The sequence below is a fragment of the Aotus nancymaae genome, unplaced genomic scaffold, assembly GCF_030222135.1.
Source record: "Aotus nancymaae isolate 86718 unplaced genomic scaffold, 86718_ANA_hifiasm-v0.15.2.pri h1tg000006l, whole genome shotgun sequence".
NCBI classification, from domain to species: Eukaryota; Metazoa; Chordata; class Mammalia; order Primates; family Aotidae; genus Aotus; species Aotus nancymaae.
In genome coordinates, this window is record NW_026988417.1 from 7,604,680 (window position 1) to 7,619,271 (window position 14,592).

At 44.4% G+C, this 14,592-nt stretch overlaps 1 protein-coding gene across 3 annotated transcripts in view; it reads right to left on the reverse strand.

The window, feature by feature from the left end:
- EVC (EvC ciliary complex subunit 1) overlaps window positions 1–14,592 on the reverse strand; it is an 84,552-nt gene that overhangs the window by 53,025 nt on the left and 16,935 nt on the right. For all 3 annotated transcript variants that reach the window (XM_021669462.2, XM_064365633.1, XM_064365634.1), the window contains exons 4-7: window positions 12,627–12,859; window positions 10,855–10,939; window positions 3,998–4,090; window positions 496–633 (exon numbers count right to left, since the gene is read on the reverse strand). In XM_021669462.2, coding sequence (XP_021525137.2) covers window positions 496–633; window positions 3,998–4,090; window positions 10,855–10,939; window positions 12,627–12,859 — 549 coding nt within the window. The remainder of the gene's footprint in view (window positions 1–495; window positions 634–3,997; window positions 4,091–10,854; window positions 10,940–12,626; window positions 12,860–14,592) is intronic.

The following is a 14,592-nucleotide window of genomic DNA, read 5'->3' on the forward strand; positions in this document are numbered from 1 at the left end:
AAATGACTTTTACGTCCCCAGTGCCCAGCACAATGCCTAGTGAAGACCGAGTGCCCAGGAAATATTTGTTTAATACATAATATATGAACAGGGGGTGGTGGAACCCAAGAGAAAAGAAAAAAGTATTTCAGGGAAGCCATTCTGTCTGCAATTTAAAGCACACTTTCACGAGCGGTTTCGTCTACTCTGCTCCAAAGGGCAGTGACGACAGCAAAGGTTATAGCAATCTTTGCTTTGAATGATAAAGAGACCAATCTGAAATTTAAATGAGGATAATTCATGACATAAAAAATAAACCTCCCTTTGTGAATCTTTGCTGCTTAATTACTTCTTCCCTATCACTTAGCATCAGAAACTGGATCCTGCCTCCTGGGCAGAATGTGATAGGGTAATCCAAGTATTAGGCACACTTCTAACTATCATCTCTTTAATTTAGTCAATTTAACTGTTTTTGAAACCAATATTTGTGTACAGGAAAGAAAGTCCAGCACGCACATTATCGATTAGCTGTTCAGAGTATTCTCGCTCCTTCTTTTCCACATCAGCCAGGGTGATGTACTCAGAGTCACCAGCCCCTGACATTTCTGTGTTTGACAGTTTGACCTGAAGTCCCTTTTCTAATTCCTCCAAATCCTAGAGAAGAAAAAAAAGCAAATAAACAAATAAAAAAATTATTGTGTCTTAAATTCTAGAAAAATAAATGTTCTTATTTTTCACCACATTATTACAAAATATTTTAAAACAATAATTAAATGCTTTGGGCATTGTTGTACATGAGATTTTATAATAAACCTACTGGCAACAAATCTATTTTCTCATTAAACATAGAGCTTCAAGAATAATGGATTATTTTCTTCTATATCCTCCTGCAAACAAAAAAGTTAGACCATACTTTAAAAAATCAATAAAATAGTATCTTTCAATCATTATAAAGTCCTGGAAAATATCATGACATCTGGTGGGTTGGGAAGGAATGTTTCTTCCCTCCTCTTCTAGTTTTCCTGTAGAAAAATTACTCACGACACCCCAGGGCAGGAAGTAGTGTGTATTTGATTGGTTGGTTCAAAACCCGGAAGCTTGCCCAGCCTCTTCCTGTTTTTGATGGGCCAATCAGGGGAGGCCATTGCTCTGGTGTGGTCTCAGCCTAGAGTGGGCTGGGTAGCCAAGACCTTGTTTCTCTGTGGGGAAGCCTAAGATGGCCCAGCATTGTCTGTGACTAGCTAGGCAATTGAGTGATTTCTGGGATTCAGTATTAGGAAGCCATGATAGGTGTGCATCTAAGCCACGTCCTCCAAGCTGGCCTGTACTCAGTAATAAAGCTTCATTTCTATATCTGGCTTCTTGACTCACTCAACTGATTCTGAACTCAGGAAGGAAAAGGGGCATTCTAAGTATAGAGTCCTACAAACCCCAAGATGGAGTGTGGGAGGCAGTTCTACTTTCTCTATGTTCATTGCCACATAGCCAACAGTGTGGCATCGGTCCAGGTTCATCAGGAAAACTAACATTGATGTAAACTATGATTGAGGACCCAAGCTGAGGCCACATGTGATTTCTAATCCTCACAGCATCTTTGCAGGAGAGAAATTATGACCCTTTTCCAGGTGACAAAGATGGTTTATGGAAGGTAAGATAGTTTGTCCAAAGACTCCCAGGCAGGAAGGGGCAGTGCTAGCCTTGTCCTTACTCTTCCAAATTCTGGGCACTTCTCATCCTCTTCTGAAAGTTTTAAGGTTATTGCAAGTGTTAAATAAAATTATGCACTTAAATTACTTGGCTAGACTGTCTCAATAAATACTAGCCACTATTATAAATAATATGCTTGCCTAAGTTCAAACAGCCTTGTTTAACTGGTAGAGATGGGATTTGATCTGAGATCTGCAGACTCCAAAGCTCTTATTTTTTCCATTGTAACAGACAGTGTTGTCTCATTATTACTAATGAAATGATAAATGTCATCATCATTATCATTTTTGCCATTGGAAAGTCATTTAAACTCATGGAGCCTCAGTTTCCTCAGCTGTAAAACAAAAATAATAACGGCCACTCAGAGGGCTGTCATAACTATTAAATAAAATAATGTATGCCAAGCACCATGTGCATTGCCTGAGGACCATGACCATGGTGGTGGTGCTGAAGATGACAATGAAGACGATGATATCTTTCCTCCTTCCTGGGATGTAGTGAGTCGTCCTTCTTCATAGAATCCAGTGGAGTAAGGAAGAAACATTCCTTCCCAGACCCCTAGGTCTAATGGTGATAGTATCAAGGATGATGATGATCATGATGATAAGGACTCTAATGAAGGTGAAGGTAGAGGTAGAAGATGAAGATGGTGATGATGGTGGTGCTGAGGAGACGATCGCAATGATGCAATGATGATGGCAATAATGAGAATGATGACAATAACAATTATGATGATAGTGAAAGTGATGGTAGGGGATGATGAAGAAGAGGCTGGTGACAGTAGACTCAGAATAATGATGATCATGGTGAGACTAAGGTAAGTTAGGAGACTGGCAGGACTTGTTTTCTGATCACAACCCTGCTGATCAGAAGGGGATCTGGTCCAGACAGGATAAAGTGAAGAAACCGGCAGGAACCACTGGATGGTGATGAAAGTGATCCCTTGCTGCCCTCATTGCTCATTAGCATAAGACATTCCCAGCAGCACAACCACAGATTACAAATGCCATGTCAACAACCCAAAAGTTACCACCCCTTTCCATGGCAACAACCCAGAAGTTACTGTCCCCTTTTTAGAAAGTTCTAAATAACCTGTCCCTCAATTTGCATTCAACTGCCCCTTAATTTGCATGTAACTAAAAGTGGGTTTACATGAGTATAAGTACTGTTGCCAAGCTGTTACCAACTCTGGGCACACTGCCTATGGGTTAGCCCTGCTCCACAAGGAGTGGCACCATTCACTAAAAGACTACTGTCTAACACCACTGGCTCTCCGTTGAATTCCTTCCTGGGTGAAGCCAAGTAACCTCCCAGGCTAAACTCCATTCTGGAGCTCACCTGTGTGGCAACATTGGTAGTGGTGATGGCAATGAAGATGGTGATGATGAGTATGGTGGTAATGAAGATGATGATGGTGGTGATGGTAATGAGAATACCAATGATTACATCAACAATGATAAAATGATGCTCACGATGATGTAATGAGGACAGGAGGATGGTGATGGTGTTGGTGATGACGGTGGACATGAGGATGATGGTGATGGTGGTAAAGACAGAAAGAAGGATGATGGTGTCAGCAGTGACAATAACAAAAAATATGGTGATGGTGATGACAACAATGATGTGATGAAGAAGAGAACTGTGATGGTAGCGGTGGTGGTGATGGTGGTGGTATAAAATAAAAATGATGGCAATCATGAAGATGATGATGATTTTGGTGGTGATTGTAATAATGCGGATGATGGCAGCCATCACATATTCACAGTCTAACTATATTACCAGGTGCATCATACACATCTCTCTTATCCTTTCTGCACTATTGCAGAACAGAAATTATCTCACTACACAAGAACGAAACCAGGATTCTGAGATCTTGTAAAAGATAGAGCCAGGGTACCAACCTCAACCAGTCTGACTCCAAGCCCCGACTCTGCTGTGCATGAAACAAAATAAACTTTCCATAAAAGACTGAGAACAGAATACAAACTAGTATACATAGCTACAACCAATAAACAAATTATTACATCTTTAAAAATATCCCAAACTTGTGCAGACAATAATATTAACAGTGATTGTCTTTGAGTAGTGAATATGGCCAATACGCTTCTCTTTGCTATCAATATTTTCCAAATTTTAATAATACACTGTTCAAATATTTGCATACATTTATAGTTCATTTTACTGTGTTAAACAGTGTATATTAAGAACTTATTTTATACATGGAAGAAAAAATAGTTTTGTATCATAAGTTTTATATATTATAATAACTATTTTTAAGTTACTTTGAAATATAGGTTGAAGACTTACTTACATTTTCTTGCTTTGAAAGGATCTTCCGGTACAATTCATCATTCTTTTTAGGAAGAAGATCAAGGAGGCACATTTTAAAAATCTGAATAAACATCTATTGCCAAAAAAGGAAAGATAACAAGAGAAAAGTTTAACCAATGGTACTTCTGTCTTTCACTTTCTGTTGTCTCCTCTCCCTCCCTCCCTCACTGCCTCCCTCCTGTTCTTCTTTCACCCTCTCTCCACACGTTCTGCTGTAAGAAAGGACCTCAGATTATAAATCATGAAAATGGTCCATAATGGATTACATTTTCATGAAGCTTCCTAAAAAAGCTTCACTTCTTCATGCATGTATTCAACAAATATTAGGTGCTTACTCTGTGGAAGACCCGCCACATCCCCCATTTCCATGTGTGAAGAAAATATAAAAGGCAAAGGAGGGTTTGCTTCTTTGAAGAATCAGTGGGATGGTTGTATGGAACTGGAAATGCAAAGTCATCCATGTCAGTCTCCTGTTTGAATGGATGGAGACATCCCTTAAACCAAGAAGGACCCTCCCATAAGTGGGGATACCCAGGAAAGTACAGAAGGGACTGTGTCCACATTTTGTTGATCTATTCACCCTTGTAAGACATCTGGATTGTTTGGGGTTATGAATAGAACGTTAAGTCTTCATTTCTCTGAGATAAATGCCCACAAGTGCAATTGCTGGCTCTCCTGGTAACTGCAAGTTTAATTTGAGAAGAAATTGTGAAAATGTTTTCCAGTGTGGTGGTAGGTACCATTTTATATTCCCATCAGCAATGTATGAGTGATCAGTTTCTCCACGTCCTTGTCAGCATTTGGTGTTGTCACTATTTTTTATTTTAGCCATTTTGACACATGTGTAGTGATATATTATTATGAATGTAACTTGGATTTTCATGCTGGCTTAACAATATTGAACACTTTTTTATGTGTTTACTTACCATCCATATATCCCTTTTGGTGAAATATCTGTTCACGTCTTTCCCATTCTCTAACTGGATTGCTTCCTGTCTTCAGCTGAGTTTGGACATTTCTTTAACTGGTCTAGGTACTAGTCCTTTGGCAGATACCTGCCTTGCAAACATTTTTTTCTCACTCTATAGCTTGTTATCTTGTCATCTTCTTAACGAGGTCTTTTGCAAAGCAATAGTTTTTCATTTTGATGAACTCCAGCTAATTTTTCCTTTTGTGTGTCATGCTTTTGGTGTCAAGTCTAAAAACTCTTTGCCTAGGTCTAAATCCTGGAGAGTTTCTCATATATATATGTATTATATATGTGTGTGTATATGTATGTATATATACATACATATACACACACACCCATATATATGTATATACATACGGTACAATCTTGGCTCACTGCAACCTTCCCCTCCCAGGTTCGAGCGAGTTTTCTGCCTCAGCCTCCCAAGTAGGTAGGATTACAAGCCGTGCCACTACACCTGGCTAATTTTTGTAATCACTCATACATTGCTGATAGGAAACATTTTTGCAATTTCTTATCAAATATATATATATTTGATTTCTTATCAAATTTGGCAATCTCTTATCAAATACGTGTGTGTGTGTGTGTGTGTGTGTGCGCGTGTATATATATATATATATATATATATATATAGAGAGAGAGAGAGAGAGAGAGAGAGAGAAAGAGAGAGAGAGAGAGAGATGGAGTATCACTCTGTCATCCAGGCTGGAGTGCAGTGGTACGATCTTGGCTCCCTGCAACCTTCACCTCCCAGGTTCAAGCAAGTCTTCTGTCTCAGCCTCCCAAGTAGGTAGGATTACAAGCTTGTGCCACCACACCCAGCTGATTTTTGTATTTTTAGCAGAGATGGAGTTTCCATCATGTTGGCCAGGCTGGTTTTGAACTCCTGACCTCAAGTGATCCACCTCAGCCTCCCAAAGTGCTGGGATTCTAGGCGTGAGCCAACTGTGCCCGGCAATATTTTTTTCTAAAAGATTTATAGTTCATTATTTATATTTAAGTATTTCATCCCTTTTGACTTAATTTTTGTATAAGGTGTGAGGTTTTGGTTGAGGCTCTTTTGCTGCTGTTGTTTTGTTTACGGATGTCCAATTGCTCCAGTACCATTTATTAAAAGCTCATCATTCCTCCATTGAAGTGCTTTTGCCCCCTCATCAAAGGTCATTTAGATATAAGCTGGCAAGGCATTTTTTTTTTTTTTTAGAGGACAGGGTTTCTCCATGTTGCCCAGGCTGGTCTCAAATCCCTGAGCTCATGTAACCTGCCCGCCTTCACCTCCCAAAGTGCTGGGATTATAGGAGTGAGCCACTGCACCCAGCCTGGTAAGGCATTTTTAAATGTAGAGATTAGCAAAGTTTTTCAGTAAAGGGTGGCACAGCAAATATTTTTTTGGCTTTGCAGGCCATATGATCTCTTTTGCAACTACTTAGTTCTGCGGTTGTGGTATATGCCACACAGGCAATATGGAAAAGAAGGGGCATGGCCAGATTTGGCTCAAGGGCCACAGTTTTTGATCCTTCTTTAGTGGGTTAAGTCTTGTTAATCACTATTCTGTGCCAGCCTAATGTATGTATTATATATACTATCACTTGATCTTCACAGCATGCGGGGAGATTGATATCATCTTCCCCATTTTTCCCTTCCCCTGAAAAAATGCCCAGCAACTTGCCTCCTGCCACACAGCCACAGGCAATAGAGCTGAGATTTGAACCCAGAACTCTGCCCACCAACCTTCATATTTGCCAATGACAGTGAGCTCTAAGAAGAAAGTGGTGTCCTGGCTTTCTACCCACTGAAGACTGCTATGGTGTAAGATAGAATAACATTATTTTTGCAAGATGTTAGTTTCAAGTCTACTTTCTTCCTGACCCCAAATGAATCAGTAATGCTTACAGCCTCATCCTCTCCCTTTCCAGAGTGCCGATTTTGAGACAGTTATAGACTCAAATGGAGATACAAAAATAATACAAGCATATCATGGAGATACTGTGGGGTTGATTTCAGGCCACCTCAGTAAGGTGAATATCACAATAAAGCAAGTCACACGTATTTTTTGGTTTTCCAGTGCATATAAAAGCTATGTTTTCACTATACTGTAGTCTAAGTGTACAGTAGCATCATGTCTAAAAAAGTACATATCTTAATTTAAAAATACCTTCTTCCCAAAAAATGCTAATGTTCATCTGAGCCTAAGATGATTATTAAAAAAAAAAGTTGTAATCTTTTAGCTGGTGGAGGGTCTTGCCTTGATGTTGACGGCTGCTGACTTATGAGGCTAGTGGCTGCTGAAAGTTGGGGTGGCTGTGACAGTTTCTTAAAATAAAACAACTCTGAAATTGGCCACATCAACCGACTCTTCCTTTTACAAAGATTTATCTGCAGCATGCCATGCTGCTCGATAGCAATTTGCCGACAGTAGAACTTTAAAACTTGAAGTCAATCCTCTCAAACCCTGCAGCTGCTTTACCAAATAAGTTTATGAAATACTCTAAATCCTTTGAACAACGTTCAAAGCATCTTCACCAGAAGCAGATTCCTTCTCTAGAAACCACTTGTGTTGCTCACCCATTAGAAGCAGCTCCGCATCCATTCACGTTCCATCATGAGATTGCAGCAACTCAGCCCCATCTTCAGGCTCCACTTCTGATTCTAGTTTTCCTGATATTTCCACCATATTTGCAACGACTTCCTCCACTGAAGTCTTGAATCCCCTCGAACTCATTCATGAGGATTGGAATCAACCTCTTCCAAACTCTTGTCAATGTTGGTATTTTGACCTCCTATCAATCGTGAATGTTCTCAATGGCATCTAGAATGGTGCATTCTTTCCAGAAGGTTTTCCATTTACATTGTTCAAATCCTTCAGAGGAATCACTATGGCAGTTACAGCCTTAGGAAATATATTTCTTAAACAATAAGACTTGAAAGTTGAAATTCCTCTGTGACCAATGGGCTCGGAATGAATGTTGCATCGGCAGGCATGAAAATACATTAAATTCCTTGCACATCTTCATCAGAGTTCTCGGGTGGCCAGGTGTTTTGTCGATGAGCAGCAGCATTTTGAAAGGAATTTTGTTTTCTGAGCAGTAGGTGTCGACAGTGGGCTTAAACCATGCTATAAGCAGCTGTGTTGCAGTCCAGGCTTTGTTGTTCCATTTATAGAGCACAGGCAGAGTAGACTTAGCATAACCCTTAAGGACCCTAGAATTTTCAGAGTGGTAGATGAATACTGGCTTCAGCTTCAAGTCATCTCCTGCATTGGCCCCTAACAAGAGAGTCAGCCTGTTCTATGAAGCTTTGAAGCCAGGTATTGACTTCTCCTCTTTAGCTATGAAAGTCTTAGACGGCATCTTCTTCCATGAGCATATCATGTTATTTCATCCACACTGAAAATCTGTTATCTAGGGCAGCCACCTTCACAAACGGTCTTACCTGGCTCCTCTGGGTCACTTGCTGCAGCTTCTCCATCCAACAGCACCTGTGGCTGCTTCACCTTGCACTTTGATCTGTTCTAGAGACAGCTTCTTTCTTTAAACCTCGTTCTCTGCTAGCTTCAAATTGTTCTTCTGCATCTTCCTCGCCACCCTCAGCATTCACATAATTGAAGAGAGTTGGGGTCTTGCTCTAGATGCGGCTTTGGTTTAAGGGGATGTTGTGTCTGCTTTGATCTATGCAGACCACTTAGACTTTCTCTGTATCAGCAATAAGGCTGTTTTCTTTTCTTATCATTCGTGTGTTCACTGCAGTAGCACTTTTAATTTCCTTCAAGAATTTCTTCTTTGCATTCACAACTTGGCTAACTGTGTGGTGTAAGAGGCCCAGCTTTCAGCCTGTCTCAGCTTTTGACCTGCCTTCCTCACTATGCTTCACCATTTCTAGGTTTTGATTTAAAGCTCAAGCAATCCTCCTGCCTCAGCCTCCCAAAGCCTGAGATTACAGGTGTGAGCCACCACGCCTGGCCTCCACCGTGATGTTCTTACCCTTCTCCAGTTGATAAGCATGCCCTGTAGACATATCTTGTGTCTGTCTGCCTCTGTTCCTCTCTCTCCTCTTTCTCTCACCTGCTTTCTCTCTGTAGGTCTCATCCCTCATTCAGTAATCCAGAGAATGTGCCTCATGGAGAAATAGCACATATTTAACCCCTGTGGTCTTGATGCCTGGCTAAACCCACTGGGATTCTGTAGCTACGGTGGGACTCGCCTGTCTGGCTTCCCACAGCTCAGATCTCCCACAGCTCAGATCCACGGGTGAGTCCATCGAGGTCAGGTGCATCTGTGTCGGGATGGGTGGGGGGAACTCTGCAAGAGCCTAGGCAAGGGTCTGAAGCCTCAGCATGTTCTCATATAAACACAGAATTAGAAACGAATTAGAGATATAGTTATATAGTTATTCCTACATATACATAATCATAACCACATAGCTATTCATATGTAATCATCAATATATACATATACATATACACATAATCATATAATCTTTAATTTTACTAGTAAGTCTCAGGTCAAGAAGTATGGAACTGAAGTGGCATTGGAAAAGAGGTGACCCTAAGGCAAGATGCTCTAAGTCCTCTGTCACGCCTGCATAAGGGATGCCAGAGGACGCCTCGGCTGTGCGACAGTGTGAGCGCTGTGAAAGCGCCCGCTGTTTAGCCAGCTAGGGGAGGAGACGTCCAAGACGGCGAAGTCGTCTCCTTCCTCTGGGGAATTAGGAGAAAACTCCGCTCTTCCAAGCTCTTGTGGTTGGCCTGACGCTGTCAGGGAGGCCCACAGACATCCGGGGGCTTAATTCTCTATGTGGTTCTGTGGTTCAGTGGTCAGGTTCCACGTCTACTTTCAAGTTCTGCTTCTGCACCTGGTTCCTCTTTTTCATAGAAGATGAGAATTAGTAACAGAAATCTTAGCTACCTTGCTATTTCTTGACAAGTATGAAAAAAGTGCTGACACCTTGGGTTTTCTCCTCGTCTCGGCTTCTTCAAAGTCTTGGGCCCCTGTCTCCAAGACACGTGATTTACCTGACCCTATCACCGGCCACAATTACCTCATTCTACCTACCCTTCCCCCTGCTGTGTACTCAATAAAAGTCAGAGTGTGCGGACACTCAGGGCCACTGCTGGACTCCGCGCTTTGGCTGGCAGTGGACCCCTGGGCCCAAACTCTGTTTTCTCTTTCTTGGTGTCTTGTGTCATTTATTTCCACAGTCTCCACACCTGTAGAGAGGGACTCATGGGACCCTGTAGGGCTGGACCCTACTCATCTGGCAGAGACTAATGTTGCTTTCCTCACATCCACAGTTCTGAGTTCCTGTTCATTCAGCCAAGAGAACATGTGCCCCCATAAGAAGGTACTGAATGTCTCATCTCGGCGCCACACCTGCAACTTTATAACTGGGTACCTCCTCCTCCCTGTGCCTCAGTTTCCCCACTGGCAGAGTAGAGATAATAATGATACCTGCCCCTCTGGGTTGTGCTGAGGTTTAAGTGTAATACTCCTGGGACCTAGGACATAGCAAGCACTCAAGAAAATTCATGTTCATGAATATTATTACTAATCCTTTAAAAATCTTACTCTCTTTTAAATATCTCTTATCTCTGTCTCCAGCAGGAGATGTACCCTGGGAGGAGGTACTCCTCTTTCTGCTGAGGCTCCACAGCTCTAGTTAAAGTAAACGCCACGCCCCACCAACAGGCATGAAGTGCTTTTGCATTTTGTGGCTGGATGCCTGGCAGCGCCACTTCCCCCACCTTGCGGCAGCTCTGTTTTCACTGATGTCGGCCTCTCAAGGGTCCCTGGGACCCACTGCATCCAAGAGGCCGTGTCTCCCAGTTGCTGCCCCCATGAAAAGGAGGGAATGCGAACATCTCCACCTACCGTGTGCTTTTCCTGCCTCAGTGCCGTGTCCAAATGCAGCAGGTCTTTTAAGTGAAGGCTGTAGACACACAGGTCAATGTCTACACTGCAAAATAAAATGAGAATTGGAAAAGACTTTCAGCATGTTGGAAATGAAGAGTATGGATATTGGCACGCTCCTAATCAGTATAAGCCACGGCACACCCTGCCTCAGACTCTCATTCCACAGCACGCTGAGGTCCTTACACTCGCTCCAGGCTTATAAGAAGGGATAAAATGAGCTGTTTGAAACCCACCAATGGCCAGAAGAGAACAGTGGTGTCAGAGACACAGCTGCCTGGGACTTCCAAGAGAAAACCAGTGGAGAGAGGGAAGGGAGAGAAATAAAAATGCTGTTTCCTCCTTTGAGTATTTTCTTTAAAAAAGTATTTACTTTTTAGAAACAGGGTTTTGCTCTGTCTCCCAGGCTGGAGTACAGTGGCACAATCACAGCTCACTGCAGCCTCCACCTCCCGGGCTCAAGTGATCCTCCCATCTCAGCCTCCTGAGTAGCTGGGACTACTAGGCATGTGCCACCATACCCAGTTGAGTTTTGTATTTTATTTTAGAGATGGGGTCTCACTATGTTACCTAGGCTGGTCTTGAACTCCTGAGCTCAAGCAATCTACCCACCTTGGATACCAAATGTTGGGATTATAGGCATGAGCCACGATGCCCAACCTCAAGCATTTTCACATCTATCATCACACACGTCATCTTTCCTCGGTGCCTTAGTGGACACATTCTCACGCCCATTTTACAGATGCAGAAACTGACTCAGGGAAGAGAGGATCAGAGAAATCAAGTGATCATCACAGGGTCAACGGGGGCAGACACACGGCAGATGTAGAAGTCTTTGAGCATTTTTCCCTCATAGGCAAATGCATTTTACATGATGACACTCCCACCCAAACTGTTTCAAATCCTCTAAGTCTGAATGCTGAAAGAAAGCTGTTCAAAGCCAGGGCTGGCCAATCCAAGAAGGCTCCTCTTCAATGAAGTCCCTTCTGCCTGGGTCACATTCAGGCTCAAGGAGCTGAGCCCAGTCTTTCTGCCAGCCCCGAGCAGAGGCTGTGTGCTGGATCATCCCACCCCTCGGACTCACGTAATTTCAGAGCGGAGAGAGGCCTGAGGCCTGGTGTGTGAACCTGCCAGATTGAGTTTCTCAAGCTCCTAGGTGCTGAGCCCTGCTCTGGGCTGGGTAAAACCCAGCTCTGTCACTCACTGCTGTGTGACCAGCAAGTCATGTAGCCTCTCTGGGTTTATTCTTTGTAAACTGGGGGAAGTGACAGTCCCAACCTCACAGGTATGTTAAGGGGAATTCATTCATTCATTGATTAATACTTACGGATTGCTGAACATGTCCCAGGCTCCCTCCCACTGGGCAAAATCCTCATGAGATCGTTAATCTCTGTAAAGTGCTTAGCACTCTGTCCAGTACTCAGAAGTACCCACTTAATCAACTTCACCAGCGGGTGGGATGGCATGCATGGGGCATGCCAGTGATTAAATGAGGCCGCCTTGTCGTCTCTCCCCAGGGCTCAGGCCTGACTCTATAACCCCAGTGTTGGTCAACACAGCACACAAGTGACAAATTCATCTGGGGCTCTGACTGTGACGCTGGGTGGCTGTGTGTCCCTGGCAGAGTCACTGAACCTCTCTGGGCCTCTGATTCCTCCTCTGACAATGATGTGACCCTCCTGGCCCACGCCAAGAGGACCGGAAGCCTCATCCTCCATTGCCCCTCTCCTTACCTCTCGCTGGCCAGCACCTCGGGGAAGGCATTCACCCGGAGGAAGGTGCGGCTGAGAAACCTGTCATCGCTGGCGGCCGAGTGGACGCTGGATGAGGAGCTGTAGTCGTCCTTCTCGGCCTGGCTCAGGCTCCCCAGGCTGCTGGAAGGGGAGGCCTCTGCCGGCTGGTGCGGCAAGACAGCCTGCTTTAAGTTTTCGTGCAGAGACGGGTTGGAGGAGCCATCGGCCAGAGGCTGGGGTGGCAGTAGGAAAGTCATACTCAGTCCACGTGATGCCTCAGGGATTTGATCCAGTATTAACAATTCTACCAGATGCACTCTAGATGCTCACAGGAAGCCTGGCTGGAGGAGACTGGCCGGGGTGCCAGCAGACACCACAGAGCTTCTGTCCCGGCTTCTGCCACATCACATCCCAGAGGCCCAAATCACAGTTCACTTGTCCTCATGAGGCCAGCCCCTCTGCACCAGGCTCCTTCCCCTAAGCTGCCAACCTGGATCTGTGCCCCGGACACCCAGCTGCACCCTCCTCCCAGCTGGCAACTCTGACCTGTTCCATAGCCACCGCTTGCCCTGACCCAGTTCACTCGCTGCTGTCTGACCCCGGCCTGCTCCCTCTGCAAATCCTGCCGACCACCTGTCCTTCACCTGTACAGAGCAGGTGCCACCCTCCCACCCCCTGCCCACTGACAGGCTCCATGCTCCTCATCAAGAAGCTGGAGCACCATGCACACCAGGCCACAGGAGGTCACAGCCTGGGACCTGGCATGGCTGGAGGGCCCAGCAAATGTCAGCCTCCACCTCTGGCTGCCCAAGCTGCACTGAGGTGGCTCTGTCTCAGACACTGGTCCCCCTCTCTGAATCACCCCCCCAATTTGTTGTTTGCTGGGTGGAAGTGTCCCTCCCTCCAGGCATGGATCCCAGACCCCATAATGGCTCCGCAGTCCCTGGCATCTGCCTCTTGTCTATTTCATCACGTGCTGTCCTGCAATCTTGGTGTATTCCAATCCACCCAGGCAGTGAGGGCCTCCAGGGTGGGACTGATGCCCTCCTGACCATGGCATGATCCCCAGGGCCCACGCAGGGCCTACCCAGAGGATGGAGAAGTGCCCTTCATCCACCCACCCATCCCACCCTTCCACAATGTGAAGGACGTGGTTCCCAATGTGGGCTCTGGGGAACAGTTCCATGAGCCAGTTACTTCTCACCACAAAGGTTCCACGGAAAAATTAGTTGGGGAAAGCCTGTGTTAAACAAGGTGAAATGTTTCTTTGGAGCAGGAATTCTCAGAACCTTCAGTATGCTTTGGTTGTCTTCAGAAGCAAGTAATAATTTAGAAATGCTAACATGTTCTGAGTGTGTAGAGGCTGTGCACTGTCTGAGCCCTCATTATGTTATCCTGTGTAGCACCCGAAACAACTGCGCGAGGCAGGAGCACCAGCACCCCCATTTCACAGATAACAAGACTGAGGCACGGAGAAGTCAGGAAATGCTGCACAGAATGGCTGAGATGGGGTTAGGACTGAATTACTGGACCTCAGGTCACTAGCCTCAGGGCCAGTTGCCTCACGTGTCAAGTGGAGACAATATTATTTACCTGATAGACATAACACCAAGTTGAACTGCCTAACGCATGACAAACAGTTAGCACGACACTGGCCCTGTGCACATAAGTGTTCAGTAAGTGCCAGCTGCTGGCATTAATCCAGGGCTCTGTGAATGAGGATTAGCACTGGGAACTGAGTCGGTATCTGTGTTTGTATTAGTGTTAAAAAGGCAGAGAGGGAGCTGTCCTACTGTGCTGTCACCTCATGTCCACAGGAGTACAAGGAGCCATGGAACTTCCTTACCGTGGTTACCTTGGGCATGTCCTGTTCCTAATAACACTGTCAAAAGACAGATTAACCCTAAGTTTTGCTCCATTACAAAGCCTCAAAACTACCCCTATTAAAATGACTTGTCATAAAACC